The 18,875-nt window shown below is 32.2% G+C and overlaps 2 protein-coding genes and 1 long non-coding RNA gene across 11 annotated transcripts; 2 read left to right on the plus strand and 1 right to left on the minus strand.

Moving 5' to 3' along the window:
• Positions 1–699: 699 nt before the first annotated feature.
• LOC6620116 lies at positions 700–8,915 on the minus strand. Of its 8 annotated transcripts, none has more exons than XM_032723877.1 (8): positions 8,863–8,915; positions 7,849–7,983; positions 7,103–7,231; positions 6,745–6,986; positions 6,568–6,684; positions 3,595–4,005; positions 2,794–3,208; positions 700–2,316 (listed from the first exon to the last, which is right to left on the minus strand). In XM_032723877.1, exons 3-8 carry the CDS (start codon positions 7,121–7,123, stop codon positions 2,059–2,061), a joined length of 1,464 nt encoding a protein of 487 aa, XP_032579768.1. In that variant the 5' UTR covers positions 7,124–7,231; positions 7,849–7,983; positions 8,863–8,915; the 3' UTR covers positions 700–2,058. The 8 variants fall into 8 exon arrangements, 6 of the variants coding, with proteins under 6 accessions (XP_032579768.1, XP_032579771.1, XP_032579767.1 ...); XM_032723880.1 differs by lacking the exon at positions 8,863–8,915 and having other exon boundaries at positions 700–2,135; positions 2,190–2,316; positions 7,849–8,289; XM_032723876.1 differs by lacking the exon at positions 8,863–8,915 and adding an exon at positions 8,097–8,287.
• On the plus strand, positions 4,125–8,195 carry LOC116801919. The gene is made up of 3 exons (XR_004362284.1): positions 4,125–4,310; positions 4,383–4,493; positions 8,109–8,195. It is a non-coding gene; the product is annotated as an uncharacterized LOC116801919 (long non-coding RNA).
• Positions 8,916–10,300: 1,385 nt separating the features above from the next.
• Positions 10,301–18,804, plus strand: LOC6620117 (kinesin-like protein KIF17). 2 transcript variants are annotated; one of them, XM_002044293.2, is made up of 6 exons: positions 10,301–10,442; positions 11,458–11,682; positions 14,499–15,104; positions 15,169–15,953; positions 16,283–16,466; positions 17,677–18,804. In XM_002044293.2, exons 1-6 carry the CDS (start codon positions 10,371–10,373, stop codon positions 17,803–17,805), a joined length of 2,001 nt encoding a protein of 666 aa, XP_002044329.2. In that variant the 5' UTR covers positions 10,301–10,370; the 3' UTR covers positions 17,806–18,804. The 2 variants fall into 2 exon arrangements, with proteins under 2 accessions (XP_002044329.2, XP_032579910.1); XM_032724019.1 differs by having other exon boundaries at positions 14,859–15,104; positions 17,677–18,802.
• Positions 18,805–18,875: the final 71 nt, after the last annotated feature.

The following is an 18,875-nucleotide window of genomic DNA, read 5'->3' on the forward strand; positions in this document are numbered from 1 at the left end:
CCAATTTAGAAGAGAGGAGCATGGCTGTACAATTGTCTACAAGCGCTAGGGAAGTTTGATATAGTTTTCGAAGGGGATGCAGACTCCTTACCAACTGCTCATAGCGCTGGTACCGCAAGAATTTAATCGATTAATTTTATTAAAAGGTGGTCGTCACTTCTTCCAACCAGACTTAGACCAAAGACCCACATAATAATTAGTAAAATCAAAAGGAACATAAAACAGCTTAAAATACAATATAATGTATGTATAATTTTATTTTGTTACATTTTTTAATGTACATCATATTTTACAATAAACGTGTTTCCTAAATTAATTAATTTTTTATTCTTTGATTTCAATATCAAAAACACCAACCATGCGTAGACAACTTCAGAACTTTTTTGATGATGTTTACGTGCTGACTTATACTTGTCAATCTTTCTATTACTGATAAAAAGCATCATATTGTCTGATTTTCTTATTTTGCTTTTTACAAAATTCTTAATTATTGTCATGAGACTTACAATTAAATATTCTATGTATTTAATACAAGCATTACAAGCACGTACATGTTTTAGTTTTATACACCATTTAATTATTGTTTACCGACGATAGTTTTTATGACGATAGTTTTATGACAAAAAATTTTAAAATGTCGTTTTCTAGCTCAGCGTGTTAACAGTATCAGAAACTTCTGTATCGGAACTTCTTTTTAGATTCTTTGAAATAAAAATAATGTGACTAGGTGATTTCAGAATGATTCAGATCTAGCTCAGATACGTTCTTTGATTTAAACGTCTCATCAATAAAGTACATGTTTAGTTATTAATAGTATTATAGTTCGATATGTTAAATTTTACACGAATTTTTGCCTACACATTTTTACCAGCCAAATTAAATTCAATATTTCAAAGGTTTGATTGAATATTTCAATGAGCATCATATCCGCACTGTTTTCCAAGTAATCGATGCTGGAGTTAAGCCAGCTTTATTCTACATTATTATTAACGATTGTTGACATGAGCTTAATAATGGTGTATTTTATTTATGTATATGAAAGGTATGTACTGTACATCCATATGCTTTGCGCGCAATGCCCGTAGTAATGAATTAGAACTGGATAACATTCGGTGTGATTCCTTGGTTTGAATGGTGTAATACATGCACATTAATCAGATTGTTAGTTCATCTTTACGTTTAAATTTCGAGAACAAGAATTTAAATGTCATACGGCTTGAGCATAGGTAGATATTATATTAAACACTTCTTTATAGATCGTGATATGTTTATAGTTAATGAAAAGTAATCTTTTGTTTTATAAACTTTTTATGTAGGTAGGTATGTAGGTACTTCCGTGAAAGTGCTTTTTTCATTTCTATCTTCAATGTGTTCTTCGAAATTCGGAATAAATATTGACTGACTAGTCCAAAAATATGCTATTTGGATTTGATTGTTATCGATTGGAAGCATTTTGATTTGAAAATTCCAAACGTAACATTACTTGATTCGTAAATATGCTTGATCTCGAAAAATATATTTATGGTTTTTGAATACAGTCAATTTGGCTTTTTATTCGAATTATATTAAGTATCGGAAGGTTTGCTCGAGTAATTATCATTTTCGGCTTAATTGCCGAATTATTATTAAACAATAATAAAAATAATTTTGATTTCTAAAGTGCAGTGAGTTTTCCTATTTAGTATAACAGGAAACAGTCAACCTAAAATAAATTCGTTCAAGGTTTATCGCAAATTAGGGAGGCACAAATAAGATACTTGACGGCAAAACTTTCCAATATGTGAAGAGTATCTTTTATATTTGAAGCATATTATATTCATTTTATTCTCCAGAAAGTATATAATTTTCATTTCAACCAATTGGAAACCAATTTAAATGACTCGAAATTAGTAATTTTCAAATATATTATTAAAAAAGTATGTTGGGCATTTACTTTAGTATTCGCCTGTATTTACAGTTCAGATTAAATTTTAATTAGTTGTAATTTAGACGATTAATAAATAATGAGACTGATTTATTCCAGAAACATTTAGCGACTAGGTAGGTACCACCGACTCTTTAATATTTATCGTATTCATAGAATCTTTCATCTGCTCGTTTTTGTTCATTTAATACTTTTAATTGATCGTTGTTTTCTAAAGATTTCAAATAATTATCATATTTCGGATTATTCTGATGTTCAAGTATACCCAGTTGGATGCCTAAAAAATTTTCCTTAGGTAATAAGCTGCTGCTTTCTATTTCTTGTATAGACATTTTGGAAGACCATGTCGGTAATCCCCTCAAAAAGCGATGAAAATTACCATTTATTTGCGGCTTTAATGTAGAAAGGTATAATGATTAGTTTTTTGTTAAGCTCTATGGGATAAATATATAAGATAAAAAATCATTTACCCACTGTGGTAATTTTAGTCCACCGAATGCTTACTTCTTACGGATTTCGTAAAAATGTGAATTGGATTTTGTTTAACTTTTGTTTGTTGACGCATACCATTCCAGATACGGTTACTTCTGTAGCTCTTACAGTTCCCGAGATTCGGCTTCAATACAGACAGACAGACGGCAGGTTTGGCTCGGCAGTGACCGGGGTAATAAATACATATAAATCAACTACTAACGGTTGCTTTTACTTAATAAATACTTTTTATATACCAGTTTACCCATTTGCTTTAGGAGTAACTGGAAGTCGAGAAACTCGACTCTCTCTTATGTTTTGGCATAGTTTCCTGTAGCTTCCTTTTTTACAAAACCTAATTTTTGCGAATATAACTCTTACTTTAATTAACGGCTTACCTCATTTAGAAAAGATCGATTTCTCTCTCTGAAGTGTGATTTTCGAATTGGGTACGTTCTTGGGATTCCAACCACGGAAGGATCACTTTCGGTGGAATCGTCTGATATAAACTCAATTGCTGGCATTTTAATGCGGGCAGCTCTATTACTTCCAAAAAATTTGCTTTTAAGTTCCTTATTGGTTTGAAACTCTGTATTACTGTAAGGAGAATTTCCAATGCGACGCGTTGTTGCTTTAAAACCTGATCTATGGCCATTTTTATTCATTTTACTATTTTTAAAATTTTGCTCATTTAGAATTGACTTCCGATTTACGTCACTATCTCGGTAACTATTTTCTTCGGGACTTCGATTTTCGTCCATTAATAGAGAATCCGATAAGCTACCGACTTGATGGTGATAATCTGAAATTAAGCTGTTTGTTTGGAATGTGTTAATAATAAATTTCTATTTATTTTGAACCAAGGGCGTCGCCAGTCCATCAGCCAGGGAGGGAGCAGATAGTAGAATTCATATTCCAACACTGGAAACTCTTAGTAAAAGCACCTATCAAACAGCTTATGTATGAGAAGCATATCAAAAGAATTGGAGGCAGATTGACAAAGAGAATAAGAACAGTACATAGTGTAAATAAACAACGGGAAGTTACGTGATAGGCGGCAAATTATGGCATTTCTTGATCATACCTTTAAGGTCCATGGGGGGTAGATGCCCCCCCCCCCCCCCCCCCCCCCCCCCCCCCACCACCCCACCTCCCCTGCCCAACCCTGGCGACGCCCTTGTTTTGAACAGTGTACTAACTTTTTTCCGTTAGCAATTTCTTTAAGGGCAGCAGAACGCGCTGCCAACTCCTCATCTCGACGTTGCTCCGTTAATTCCTTCGCTCTCTCAGTCCAAATTAGCTCTTTAAGCTTTTGAAAGCTGCCTTGAATAGCAACTGAATTTTGACTTTCTTTTGGATTACTTCCAGTAATATTTGGGATTCCCATATACCGATTTTTGCTTGATCTACGAATTGAGGAAGAAGCTGCTGTTTGTGGTCGTATTTCAGCTCCATAATAACGAGAGGGACTTAAACTAGAAGCGCTTGATCCAAATTCACCCAATCTTCGATGGTGTTCAATTGGAACACGCTGCGGTGCATTTGGCTCTCGATTGAGGACACGGCCAAAAACAGGGGACCTGGCTCTTTCCCGTGCGCTCATCCGTAATCTTAAAAAAATTTAATGAAATAATAGAACGTTAATATTGCATAGTTAATATAATTAAATAATCGTGCTTGGGCATTTTCGCTCCGTCCTTTTGTTAAACTAAATCACTACTCAAGAGTGATCTCTAGCTTTGGTCTTTTTTGGCCAATATTAAGTTTTTATTTATTTAATTTAGCTTTAAATTATGATTATTATTATTATTTTTACTGGGATACGATACTTATAGTCCATATACTCACAACAAATATAATAGTCAAACAATTTGGCAATAAATCAGCCTCTGGGCAGTCAAGTCGATGAAAAAAGGTGAGTGTTTTCCTAAACACTGCTTGTTGCTTTATAAAAGTTTTAAGCGTGTTCTAATATGGTTGATTATAGTTTTATTACAGCAACAACAAAAAGGAGTCCGATTTATGAAACGACTAATATTGGCTTTTGCATCGCATTAACTCCAACTCTTACTGCCTCCTTTTAACCACTTTGCTTAAAGTAAGTCTGTTTAGTTTCAGAACCGTATTGACCTAATAATGCGCCGCATGCCCTTTCTCAAACCATAACTTAGGGCACACAACTTAATTGGATTAAAGAAATTCCACTAATATCAGCACTCGTTTTTATGGAATCATACTTCAGAAATCCAAATTGGATGAACTTTAAAATAAATAAACGTTTGCCAAAAAAGATGTTTAAATAGTATCACTATCATAGAATCACTGTGGACATCAGACCACGATAAAAATATATTTTAACGCTCTGTAAAAATGCATACTACGAGTAAAAATTAATAAAAAAAAAATAATTGAATTGGTAGCAAAAGTGCGATAAACAACATTTTGCAAATGTAAGCTGTTGTGACCGGAGCAATATAATGCTAAACTACCTAAACCTCTTATATAACCCCAGAGACGCTCAAAATTATGTAAAATAAGTTTTTAAAATAGTTGTGCAATTCGTTTTTTATAACAACTATTCTGCTTCAAATCAAACTAACGCAATCAGGCATGCTCCGGTAATCGTAATTTTTAGTCGATTTCAGCAAAATCTTTTGATTTTGTTTAAAGGTGCTCTGGTTTTACAAAATTTTTGCCATCGGAGTGTTTCGTAAACAGTAAACAGTTGTTTAAGTCGTTATCCAGCATTTAAATTAAATTACATTATTTACAATGATCACTTTTGGCCCTCCTCTAAAGTAATTAATGCATTTTTCTATGTTTTATAAGTATTTTCCTTTCATGGAAACCTTCGCGATGACTTTTGCCGACGTATTTAACTTCGCAACCTGTGGAAGTCCACGTAATAAATGCAAACGTCGAGCGGCCCCGGTCCACCACCCCCAAACCGATACGACATCTTACGCCAACAACGAGCGAAAGTGTTTGTTCTTTCTAAAGCTATCAGGAAAACCGATGTTTCACCCTATTTACAAACTCAAATTTCTTCTGCATCGTGAAATTAACATATAGGAACCACATAAGCTCAAAGGTCCCGTACAATGCACTTATTTCCAAGAATATGGCCATACAAAAGCATACTGCACACTGCGTTCAGCTGGTATCGTCCTGTGGAGAGCTTTGTGACTCTGCTAATTTAACGATAAATATAAGAGGATTAGTCTCTGGGTAACGCCTGCACGCCCCATAACGCACAGAAACAACTCCAGAAGTATTTTTCTATACCGCTAAGAGACTCCCATTTCGCCCAACGATCACCTCCCAAAATGTGATTTTTCCAATCGTCCTGCAATCGAGACGTACAGAACCTAGCTCTACAACATGAACTCTAGAAGCTGCCCAAAACAAATTCGACGCAGTATTGAAATCATTATGTATACTCTGCAGCAGCATATGATTAAATTCGTATTGTTCATATTGGACAACCATGCTAGACCTTTTGCAGAACCAAAATCTCTCAAATGGCTATGCTAATATCACAACGTTCAAAATAATCAATGGCTGCCTTTGATTATCAATATGGAACGCCAACGTCTTTTTAGGACAAATAACTCACCATCTCACATGACAATCATATTGAACGTCATGCTTCTGTCGGTAGCACACCTCCTGTTGTAAATATGGTAAATACACTTCCAAAAAAGGCACTTTTTTCTACGTAACACATCGCCGCTGAAAAAGCGGCTTGTTCTTGAAAAACGACTTATGCGACAGGAGTGGCAAGTTCAAAGAATGCAATCACATTGCAACAAGTGTTCCATCCGAACCCCACTACGAGTTTGTTTGTATTACTGACAGTAACAGACGACGACTAAGCACTTTTAAGCCAATTGGTCAATTGCTATTGGGGAATAAAATGAGAACAAATTTAAAAATTGATTAAAGTAAGGGACCTAACCGCGTTTTGGCGTTTTGTAGCTGTGAGAGGGGGCGTCGCCAAATAGATAGATATTGGGGAATAAAAAATAAAAAAATTGTTCAAAATTGTGCACGTGACCGTTCTAAGCACGTTGTAGATGTTAGAAGGGCAGTGGACAAAGTATTTTTGGTAACCAGGGTATTATTTTGCATTATTTAAAAACTAGCAGTTGTAAAGAAAGAAAAACACTTACGATCCTAGCATTCGAGAGTTCAAAAACAGAGGCTCCCAAACATTATATGTAAAGGGATCCCTATATGTTGGTATTTCATTAGTTATTTCTGCAGCTCGAGATTGCCTCTTTGAAAAACTATGTGGTACATGGAAAAAAATATTATTTTTTTTAAAGATAATAAAAGAAAAAACTTACATCCACATGGCGCGAAGCTGTTCGCATGTCGGTTCCTGTGAGTTAAGTGAAAAGGTTTTTGGCACAAACACTTCACCAACTGTTCTTACACCACCGGGATTTACGATATGTGATGCTTCTTCAGTTTTTACTCCGTTGCTATTGCTTAAATTTCTTTCCCGACTGCGTAGTCCATGATAATTTGCATTCCCAAGCTTTATAGTCGCCAAAATGACCAATATGTCCAATTGTAAATACTTGATCTGCGGAAATAAAATTGTATATACAAAATATATATAATATTGTATATATATAACTGGTGTACACCAATAGCATATAACTGTTGATCGTTATTTGCTGATATTGCTGATATACGTACCAATACGCGGCCGCAATGCATTTTGTTGTTGTTATATTAGAATTCCAGAACCATATATTATAATCCAATCTTAATGCATCCGAGTGATATGTATTAAAATGTGTGGCCGTTTCTCCCAATTTGAAGAGACTTTTGAAATGAAAAGAAAATGTAATTTTTTATTTTATTTGTTAACTAATTAAAAGTCATGCAGATGGAACAAATCTTAAATGAACTTTTTAAGAAATATTTCAATTTCTTGAGATTCTAAATTTTTCCATTTACCAAATAGGCTTACAAATAAATTTATAAAATCCTAAGGTCAAGACTTAAATATTCATTTTTGTTTTAAACGATGCAAATATTTTAAAGTTTGGTTTTCCTCTTAGTATAAAAATTTAGTTTAATATTTCAAGTTTTGCCTAAAAGCTTATATATTTATACGCGTATCTCGTAGAGATAAAGGGTATTATTTCCTATACTGGTGTAACTGTATTAAATCTCAATTTTTTTTTTGTTACTTTTATGTCGCTTTCATATAATAATAGTTAAGATTTTTTTAAATTGTGAGCTACCTAATAATGAAGATTTATTGGTAGTTTTAAATATAATGTGAAGCATTTACTTAATATAAAATAGCAACTCAACTTCTAAATATTATTTATGTGCAATTCATAGTGCAGGGTGCTCAGTAAATACTTATTTATTGGTGCAACTAGCTTTAAAAATGTGCAAATGCTCGTTTTTCGCATAAATGTTTCATTTACTTTTTTCGGCATTTTTGATATTTTCCAATAAGGCAAATTTGCATTTTTAGAAAGATGTATTTCTTGGTCCCATAACAAAAAAAACGAATGCACTTTAGCCATATTTTATTGGATATCCACGAGTCAACTGTCATCCTGAAAAATACCGTATTTCGAAAATAAATTTGATACAAAATAGAAGTAATAATCATTAATCGTAAGGCCTCGGATTTCTGAACACAATTTTACTCATAACACATTTTTTTTACCTTTACTTCCAGTTGATGAATGTTAATACTAAAAAGTATATGGAGTAAATATAACGAATTTATTTATTTTAAACTTTAAAAAAAAAATGGATACAGCTCGAAAGCACGTACTATTATTTAAAAATTCATAGAAAACTTTACACAGCAGCGTGAAAACGAATTATGTTATATAGTGGGGAATCCTTAAATTCCTATTTTATTACAACATTTAAATAATTATAGATATATTTTACCTTTATGTAAATCATATATATATATATATATATATATATATATCAATTAAATATATCAATTTAAGTATATATATATATATATATATATATATATATATACAACTCAATAATGATATATGATGATATGATATTTTTTATTTAAGTTTTTTTGTGTTTTGAGTTGTAAAAAACTGTATAGGTATTTTATGAATGAATTTCGTACCTACATATATACACAGTTTTCTTAAGAACAAAACATAAATTTAAGTCATGCGCAGGAAGATTTTCTCTACGTCGTTAATGCTCAATTTAAGAACTTACATTTTATTATTTGAAAAACTTGAATGTTTAAAAATAAATGAAATATAAAAAATTATCATAAATAAATGTAATTAATACAATTTTTACTTTGTACAATTAAAAAGTAAAAAAAATTGTCAAGTCAACTGGTAATTTTTTTTAATATTCATACACAAATTTAAAATTGAAATCTCTTTAATAATTGAAGGTAATGCCCAACAAACGCGCTTTGCTTGTAAAATGGTACCGAGTACCTGTAATGAATACTTTTAGCTATGACGTCTACAACACTCCGCGGAAATGGGACTAAGTGAGGGCTGGCTTATATCGTATGCGATTTGCATCCTATGATCACGCGTGCGCGTGTTCAAAAATCGTAGCCCTCTTTTCCAGTAACAGTGGCCGGAACGGGAGCTTAAAGCTTTGTACAATTTGTTTATTATAATAGAACATTCCCATAAATTCCTTAACGACTTTGAAGAAATTGTGAGGCACAGAATGGTTTTTCACACTGGGTAATTTTAAATAGTTGCTAGCTTTAAGAATTAACAATTAATTAACTAATGACAGACTATCTGCTCTGGATTGGGATTAAAATAACATTTTTGGTTTTTAGCTTAAATTAAGAATTATGGGCAAACTATAATAATAGAACCAATTTTGAAAAATACGCTAAGTAAATGTATGCGTGCCGCCCGTTATGTTCGTACGATTTAAAACAAGTCTTTTTCCCTAAGTTTTCGAAAAACTTTTGTATAGTACAAAGTACAATATTCTCACGCAATTCAAAATGGAAGTCAATTTTTATATTTTCATTTCACTGCCAATGCGACTTATCCGTAATATATCTAATTTTATACTTAAATATTAATAGAATGCATCAAATTTTATTTGAGTTCAAAAGTATGTGGTCCTTTACCAAATGCCGTTAATCTATTATGTTACACTTTTTAAAAATTGGTTTATTATTATTATTCCACAATATCTTTCGATATCCCAAAAAATTATCAAATATGATAGTCGGGAAACTGGACGACAGCATATAGGGTGTGGACAGACAGACAGACTGGCGGAAGACTGTGACAGTCTTCAGGCTTCAGTTTTAGAAAATGTTTTAATTTTTTATTGTTAGGCTGTTAATTTCGAGCAATTTTTAAAGCTTTTGCCACTCCCCTTCTAGCACCGACAAGCTTTATAAACTCTTGAACAATTTTTATTTTTTATTTAAATTTTACTATCTAATTTTTATCGATATACTGGATTTCTGTTATCAAAAAGCTGAAGGAAATTGTTGAGACCAACAGGTATCTGATAGCCGTAAAACTCGACTATAGCTTTGCTCTGGTTTAATGTTGGTATTTTTACGATATTCTTTAAAAATATATATATTTACCAAAAAAAATAGTTGAATATTATTTTGTAATAAATAGGGCAAATGATATTTAAAAATTTGACTAAAATCATTATTTTATGCTGCAGTCAAATGATATATTTATGCGCATAGGTAAAAAAAATTTGCTTTGAAATTCAAAGTTCATTAAAACTTTGGATGATGAGCGGTTTCATTGATATTAAACGAAGTTGGGAAAAACTTACTGATTCTACCAAAAGTATGGTATGAAAATGATTTAAATTCGAAGCTTTACGTGCATGTATTTCAAATCCTTTCAAATTAGCCTTTTATTTCATGTATGGATTTTCTCTTGAAACAATTATACATATTTTCAGTGGATTTTGTGTAAACTATAACCAACAAAGGAAAATGAGTGAAAATATTAAAGTTGTTGTTCGATGTCGTCCGATGAACCAAACTGAAAAAAAAGGAAACTGTCAAGTATGTGCATATTTTTATTTATAACATCGATTTAATATCGACTTGCACTTAAACTTTTTTAAACGTTTAGCCGCACACTTTTGCGATTTATATTTTAAATATTTTGTTTCCTTAAAAGGGTGTAACAGGTAAGAAAGCAAATTTACAGTAATTCCAAGCGACATCGACTTGGTGGAAATCAAAAACACTTATTAATAAGAACGCTAAAATATGTTATATTAAGTGTTTTTTATGCTCTGATTTGTTTGGAGATGCAGACTAGACTAAGCCAAATCTTGCTTTTAAAATATAAGCCTTGTAAGTTTTGTAAATAAGTCTTGAGATAATAACACAATAGACTATACTCTTTGACTGTCTCTCTCTGGCCATCAGTGCGATTAGAAGCTTTTCGGTAATTTACTTGACTGCGTTCGGTTATCTAAAATAATCCAACTTTGAATTAATCAATGTGAGCAAACTTACACAAATTCCGATAGAAATGCTGACGAAATTGAAGTTGTCTTGGGTCTGATTATTATTATTATTATTAAGTGGGTTTCTATGCGACCCATTCTGATCTATTGTACTACCCCTTCATGACTCAAAGATCTCTCTGAACTCCAATGCACTGTATAAATGCCAGAATTTTATTGGGGTTCAGGGCTGCAATTGTTTCCCGTGGGACTACATACATGCCCAGGAGTCTGTTCCTCCAGATGGAAAGCGCCATGCAGTCGCTTATGTGCAGAGCTCTCCTCCTCCATGCAGCAGAAGCGACAGAGTTCACTGTCTGCAATGCCAATCTTATGCAAATGACTGCGAAGTCGGGAGTGCCTCGTAAAAAGGCCAGTTAAAATGCGCACGGTGTTTTCATTAAGGTCTCGAATCTTTTTTGTTTTCACGTGGGTCTGAATATACTTTAAAGGTATATATAGAGTCTACATTTTTTGCGATCATATAATTTATAATAATTATAATTTATATAATAATTTTGCGATTTAATAAAACGACAATTTATTAACTTTTGTCATTTCAGAACATTGTTGAAATTGATGAATTTACAGTTTCCGTGACTAATCCATCAGCTCGCCGATCTCAACAAAAAAAATTCATATTTGATAGTGTTTATAATATGAAAACTAATACGGAAGTGATTTACGACGAGATGTGTTATTCGTTAGTAGAGAGTGCAATCGAAGGATATAATGGAACCATTTTTGCTTACGGTCAAACAGGTTGTGGAAAAACACACACAATGCAGGTACGTGTCAGTAAACTCTAGTAAATTTATACCCGTGACTAGTTAAGCTAAAGGTAAACTATATTCGTTAAAAAAATGTAACAGATATATAGTGTATTAACTCCTTAAAAGGATCATCAGCCGAGACGAGTCAAGTGGCCATGACCGACTGAATATTTTATAATGTTTGTCACTTGGAAATTAGTTCAAGTGAAACTTTGTGCTTTTTGTGCCACAAAATTTTTAAAACTTACATTGATTGTATGTTTTCCCATATTACATTAAAATATATGATTATTAGATATATGATACGGTTAAGCCCGAAAACATTGGCAACAGTATATATATAATATAGCTACGGGACAACGGGACCGAGTACGGGACTAGTACGGGACCAGGTACGGGACCAGGTACGGGACCAGTACGGGACCGAGTACGGGACCGATATATAATATAATATATATAATGTATATACAATACATACATACATATACTCTTGATAAGTACATACAACAACATCGTGACAGTAATCTCCGTCCTGCATATTTCCCAAATTCTTCTTTTAATTTTTAGAAATTAAGTCAGAAAAGGAAAATTAGAAGAGAAAACACTAAAGTCGGCTTTCTCGATTACGAGAGTGGGAGCGAGTGGTGATTGTTAGAGTTGACGTGGTATAATGTTTTCGCAATTCAATAGATTTAAGCATATATCATGGATATTTATATATATTTTATTTAGAAAAAAACGCAATCGACAAATTTAAATTTTTGTTGTCCAAAATGGCTAATGGAAGATGACTCTATTTAAAGCGAGGTGGCTCTTGCTGGCTAGGGAATTAAGCAATGCTAAAATAGCTGGGAAGCCCATAGTTCAAAAATTCAGAAACATGCAGAGAGAGAGAGAATTTGGAGCTCGTAAAAAATATTTTATGCACACTCGATTTTAAGCACTTTTCATGATACAAAATACGTGAAATGCATAGCAAAAACACACATGAGTATCTATGAGTATCTATGAGTATTTTCGGAATCTGAAGTACAAATGCAAATGAACAATTTTACATAAATATTTTGAAACAACCCAGTCGAAAGTGGAATTACTCTGGAACGCCTTCTTTCTTAACTCTTTTTCAAGTGGTTCCACAAGTAGGAAAGTTACTAATTTCATTCCGGGGCGTCGGACTCTCTTTCATAGTTCCCGTGCCCTGCGCTGTAAACACTCCGTGAAAGGCTTCTGTAAGAATTCCCTGTAAGGCTTCTAGATTGTTACAGGATTTTTTCTGGATACTTTCTAGAATCAATTACCAGCTATTCAGTGAAAAAGAGGAAGTGGGCCCAAGGAATATAACTAACAACGTCCCGGTTCAATAAATATTTCATTTTTTATTTTATTTAACTAAATTTCTAAATATTGTAATATTGAATTCTGTATTATCAATAATTTATAATAATAGTTATAATATAAATAATTCAAATTATTCATAAATATTGTTAACTATGCGCTACATCTTGCAACAAAACAAACCTAAAAGCCGTCACTACATTTCTAAGAAAACATTGACAATCTTAACGATTCAAAATAGGAAGAGCAACTGTACAGAAACGCAATATTACAAAAGAAAAGCTTCGCGTTTCTTTTTCGGTATTTGCTTTTCATAAGTACCGTTTGTTTAAAACACTAACGATCTTGACGACTCCAAATTAAAAATGCAAATAAACATAATCGCTATTAAAAACAACAATGCTTTATTTGCCTGGTTAATCCTTTTTGTCATTTGCTTTTCGTAAGTACCATCTTTTTTGAAATTGTTCTTCTTACTATTGCAATCAAAAATATGTCGTCCGGCAATGTAAGAAAATAAAAACGCACACATTTCTAGAGAAAATGCTTTTGATTTCACATATTTGTAAGATAAAATGTATGTATAAATCAATCAGGTATGCTCCTTTCGATTTCGAATTTAGGTTCCCTGTTTTTCGCAAAATTTTTGTTATCGTTTTGCTATCGGACTGTTTAGTAAATAGCTGTCTAAGCTGTTTTCCTGACAACCTCCACCGTTTTTACAGTTGTAATTTCGATGTTACTTTTTACTGGACTTTGGCCATTACGAACAACACTTTTGGCCCTTCTTTAAATTAATTAATGAATTCTTTTATTCTTTTATATATTTTATAAGTATTTTTACCTGCCTGGTTCGTTTCACAAACAATATGGCAACCTTCCCAAACTTTTGGCGACGTACTTATCGACCCCTTGCCAAATCGAAACTTTTTGTTGCCGACGGAAAAATGTTGTTTGTCAAATCTAAGGTGGGATCAGAAATAATTTTTTTATAAAATAAGTAAGTGGCTGAATAATCTTGTGGTGATGTGGAATTAACATAGATAGACCACTGAGTAAACTATTTTTTCCCTTAGTAAATAAGATCTGAGTTGATATAAAAAGGTAGTTACTTTTCATTTCGGCTAGACAAACGTACATGTTTCACAAATCGAAAAATTCTTAGGAATTCAAAAACAGGAGAACCAATTTTGCGATTTCAAATCAAAAAATAAATTCTTACAAATACTTACCGAATGCCCGAATGTATGTTCATATTCACAATTTTAAAAATGGGACATTGTAAAATTAAAAATAAATAGTAAATAATAAAACTAATAGTATGACTAAAAATATATAAATAAATTAATCGCTCATCGCCTTCCAATGAAATCCAATTATCTTAAGTTTTATCAAATAAAATTGTTTATCAAAGTATTTAAATGGGTTACAACAAGTTCTCTTACAGAAACATGGTTAATAATTTCTTGCATCCCCTTTTCTCGTTTTGATATTAGGGCGACGAAAATTTAAGCAACAGTGGAATAATTCCCAAATGTTTTGATCACATATTTGAAACGATATCAATGACAACAAATGTCAGATATTTGGCATTAGTAACGTATTTGGAAATTTACAATGAACGTATTCGAGATTTACTTAATAAAAATGAAAATACGAGTGTGATAAATCATTCCCTGAAGGAACTGCCAGGTATTGGTGTTTCCGTTCCAACGCTTACCACGCAACCTGTTGTTAATGCAAACCAATGTTACGATTGGCTACATTTTGGAAATAAAAATCGAGTAACTGCAGCTACATTAATGAATAAGAATAGCTCACGATCCCACACTATATTTACCATCACTTTGGAACAGTCTCCATTTTTTAATAGTATTGGATTGGAGGATGCCTTTGGAGGAATACGTAGAGGAAAACTAAGCTTAGTAGACCTAGCAGGCTCTGAGAGGCAGCGAAGGACTGGTGCTAAAGGAGACCGACTTAAGGAAGCGTCCCAAATAAACTTATCACTTTCTGCATTAGGCAACGTTATTTCATCTTTGGTTGATGGTAAAGCAAAGCATGTACCCTTTAGGGACTCAAAACTTACACGCCTGCTCCAGGTAATTGGAAACGAAAATCATATATGTATACGTCTATTTATTTATATACCATTATTTTGATTAGGATTCCTTAGGAGGAAATACAAAAACCCTTATGATATCATGTATATCACCAACAGACATAAATTATGATGAAACCATATCTACACTTCGATATGCAAGTAGAGCAAAGAATATTTCAAATAAACCTAAAATTAATGAAGATCCAAAGGATGCAACACTTCGACTGTACCAAAATGAAATTCTATATTTGAAAAGAATGCTTCAAGAGAGTCAACAAATCCTTTATAGAAATAATGATACAAATAAAATAATAGAATCACCACTAAAAATTATACAACATACAAATATGAATTCTACAAAAAGTGTTCAAATAATAGAATCAGGTCAAAATTGTAACGCATCCTTTAAAACAAATAACTCTATATCAACAAACCCAAATTTCCCTTTAATTCAATCGGAAGGAGAAATACAACTCCAAGCGCAAAGTCGAATCGATCTAATAAAGCGCACTTTAATTGGTGGTGAACGTATCCATGATTTTAAGCTTAAAAAAAAGCACATGGCAATAGCTAATGCCTTAAGTAGAGTGAAATGTGAAGATCGCAACCTTTTGCAGGGCCATTATGCCAGTATTACACAAGAAATCGATGCAAAAAATGAATATATTAGAAAGTGCAAAGAGAAAATTAAAATGCTTGAAGTAGAAGTTTCCGATTTAAATTCAGAATTTCAGCTTGATAGAGAGGATTATTTGGAGGAAATTCGCAACCTTGGACGTCAAGTAAAGTTCCATCAACAACTTTTTTGTAAAGGTTCTTCAAATCCCAAAAAATTTGACCGGAATTGGTAAGACCTTACATTAGATTAAACAACTAGCTTCCAATAACGGAAGAGAGATATATCAAAGGAATTAATAATCAAACTGCGACAAAAATTTTTCTGCAAAAAAGAATATTAAAAACAAAAAAAAAAAAAATAGTAATAGTTTGAAAATTGTGGGCGTAAAAGTGAAATAAATAAAAATAAATGTAAATGTAAGCTTTGAAATGTCATACACAAGTCAAAAACAGACAAAAAAAAATATTCCCTTCACGGGAGCAATATAAAATGTCAAATTTATTGTCTATTGTTGGTAATATTATATTTAAACACACTGTATTTTGTTTTTAATAAAGGACTCCAGACACTATTTTGCAAAATTCTTTATGGAATGATGATATTAAAATGTGGAGAATCCCAGAGTCCGATTTATTAAAACTTCCTCCGGCTACACTCAAATCTGGACTTCACTGTATTCATCCTTTAGTGATCGATAGTAAAAATCAGCATAACCAAAATGAAATTTTAGAAGGAGAAAGAGTAAGTATTTAAAATATGGCAATTTAATTTTTATGTTATTAAATAAGTATTGTTGTTAAAGTCCCACATACCATTCTTTATAAATTAGATTTTCCCAATTTATGTTTTAAACTTATATTAGAAATGTTACAAGAAATATGAGTTGTTTCCGACTATAAAAAAAAAAAACCTTTTCATGAGAAATATTACTAGCTGAGTCGATCTGGTCTTGTGCATGCATTGTAAGCATTCTGATTCCAGGGAGGAATTGACTATCAGTTACCCTTTACTGATCAGATACTCATTACATTATATAAAAATTAAAAATATGAAGACATTTGTTTTATAATAAAATGTTAATAGAATGTAATATTATATATATTTATATATTATGTTTGTTCTATTATAATTGAAGAATAAATTAAATAGAGTGATTCGGCAAAGTTTTTTAAAGAAATAAATTCTCGACCCATCTCGGTTAGGGCGGTTGCGGGTTGTGGGCGTAGGGTAAATCAGTAGGTATTGGCAAAATAAATAATATAATCCAACAAATTAAATCATTAAATCATTAAAAGTTGTGGCGTGGGAGTTTTTTTTTGGTTGTTAGAGTGGGCGTGTCCCAATTGTTTTTTGCATATCAATAGAAATTTGCATTTCAAATAATAAAACAAAAAATGTAAACACATAAAAGTGTGGTGGAACAGTTTTGAACGGCTTGTGGGCGTGGTAAAGTAGGCAAGTCGATATAAATTTACGACAAACAAAAAACGAGAAAATATCGAAACATTTCTCAAATGTGCGGGTGCAGTTCATATATGAACCCCGGAAAATGTCCACAATAGATTGAATAAAAATCAGCTTACTATGCTTTGATATATATTTAAAAGAAAAACTTTATTTAGGCAAGTTGAAAAAGAAAACGCATTACCATTGGCAAGGAATTTCAGACTCCTCAATGAAAATAAGTTCCTCAAACACACTTCTACTTTCCCTTGCAACTAAAATAGTTTCGGCCGAAAAAGTCATATTAGCAAACCACCTATTCTAAATATAAATAACTTATCACCAAGGACCTAGTGGCATGGTTTTTCCTTGAGCACTACATATTTTTCCAGACACTCCGGCCGGATTTTTCTTTGCACTCCGCAAAAATGTCAAAATTAATTTTAATAATGAAAATGTATTTATAAGATATGAGAAATTAATAATATACCCTATTTATTTTTTAAAGAAGAAAACCTCAAGCCTGTCCAAGGAAAAATACAACACAAATGTTCAAAAAAACTACTTTCGGACAAACCGACACAAAAATAAAAATTTCGGAGACATCGGAAACACTGTACATCTGTTGGATTACTAAATTATATTACAGAAAGTAAATAGAAGTCGCATCTATATCGTCAAAATAACGTAAAAAGAATTCACAAATTCTGTAACACGATGGGTGGGTTACAACAAAGACACTATAACACTTTGGTTACAAAGTGTCGCTCAACTAAATAGGTTTGGAAAACCTATCTCAAAGTTTGTCCTCTCACATTGTTTCAAATGTATTTTTTCCGTTCTTTCCTATATTATTTTGATCGTTTATTTGTTTTCTTATAATATGCAAGAAAAAAGTAGAGGGACAAATGAAATGTAAATTCAAAATTTGGATTTTAAAGTAAAATTCGCTAAAAATCCCTTTGATTTTTGTCTCATCTGAATAGGTCTTTAGAGTTTGGACTTTCTTTCTTTGACCGCGCCATTGAAAAGAGTTTAAATATTCTAGAATGTTAGGCATTTGTAATCAGTTTTTTGGTCTAATTATTTGAGATTGAAATTTAAAAAAAAAAGAAGAGAAAACGCTATAGACGTGTTCCTCGACTATCAGGTGTACCCGATACTCAACTTGCCATTTTTTTGGCAAATCGAAGCAAAAAGTGTTTGTCAAATATATATATATAATTTTAGGCGGTTTGTGTGTTGAGTAATAGTGTGGAGAGCCATTTATTTGTATGTAACATTCGAGCTCCAATTTGTCTCACCTTGGAGATGAAGACCAGATTCCAAAGGCTATTCCCCAAATTCGAAGATTTATGGTTATCCAATTGGCTCGGGTTGTAAAACAGTGCATTAAGGATCAACACGGATGCAAAAGAGTGTCCTGTATTATTTTAAATACCCAGTTCTTTGATGTTTTACTTTAGAAAATTATTAAGTACTGTTTAATAGTTCAAGTGGCCAAACCTATTTAGATGACCCAAAGACAATGGAGATGCTTTGCTGTTGTAGGAAATATAATAATAATAACATAAGGACACAAATAACAGAATATATTCTATTAAATAAATGACATTTCTTTTTTTCAAAAAATAATATGTGTTTTCTTTGCGGAGATACGACGTTTCGAACATTAATGAAGTCAAACCTATTCAGTCAAAAAAATCA

This window comes from Drosophila sechellia, chromosome 4 (genome assembly GCF_004382195.2).
Source record: "Drosophila sechellia strain sech25 chromosome 4, ASM438219v1, whole genome shotgun sequence".
Taxonomy (NCBI): domain Eukaryota; kingdom Metazoa; phylum Arthropoda; class Insecta; order Diptera; family Drosophilidae; genus Drosophila; species Drosophila sechellia.

Bases quoted from the DNA above. Each gene is read 5' to 3' on its own strand.
- LOC6620116 (XM_032723877.1), bottom strand. From the start codon at position 7,123: ATGCATTGCGGCCGCGTATTG. The intron at 6,987-7,102 runs GTACGTATATCA...TTATTTCCGCAG, and splicing joins TGCATTGCGGCCGCGTATTG to ATCAAGTATTTACAATTGGA. The intron at 3,209-3,594 runs GTTAGTACACTG...CCAAACAAACAG, and splicing joins GAAATTGCTAACGGAAAAAA to CTTAATTTCAGATTATCACC.
- LOC6620117 (XM_002044293.2), top strand. From the start codon at position 10,371: ATGAGTGAAAATATTAAAGTTGTTGTTCGATGTCGTCCGATGAACCAA. The intron at 10,443-11,457 runs GTATGTGCATAT...TTGTCATTTCAG, and splicing joins AAAAAAAAGGAAACTGTCAA to AACATTGTTGAAATTGATGA. The intron at 11,683-14,498 runs GTACGTGTCAGT...TTTTGATATTAG, and splicing joins GAAAAACACACACAATGCAG to GGCGACGAAAATTTAAGCAA.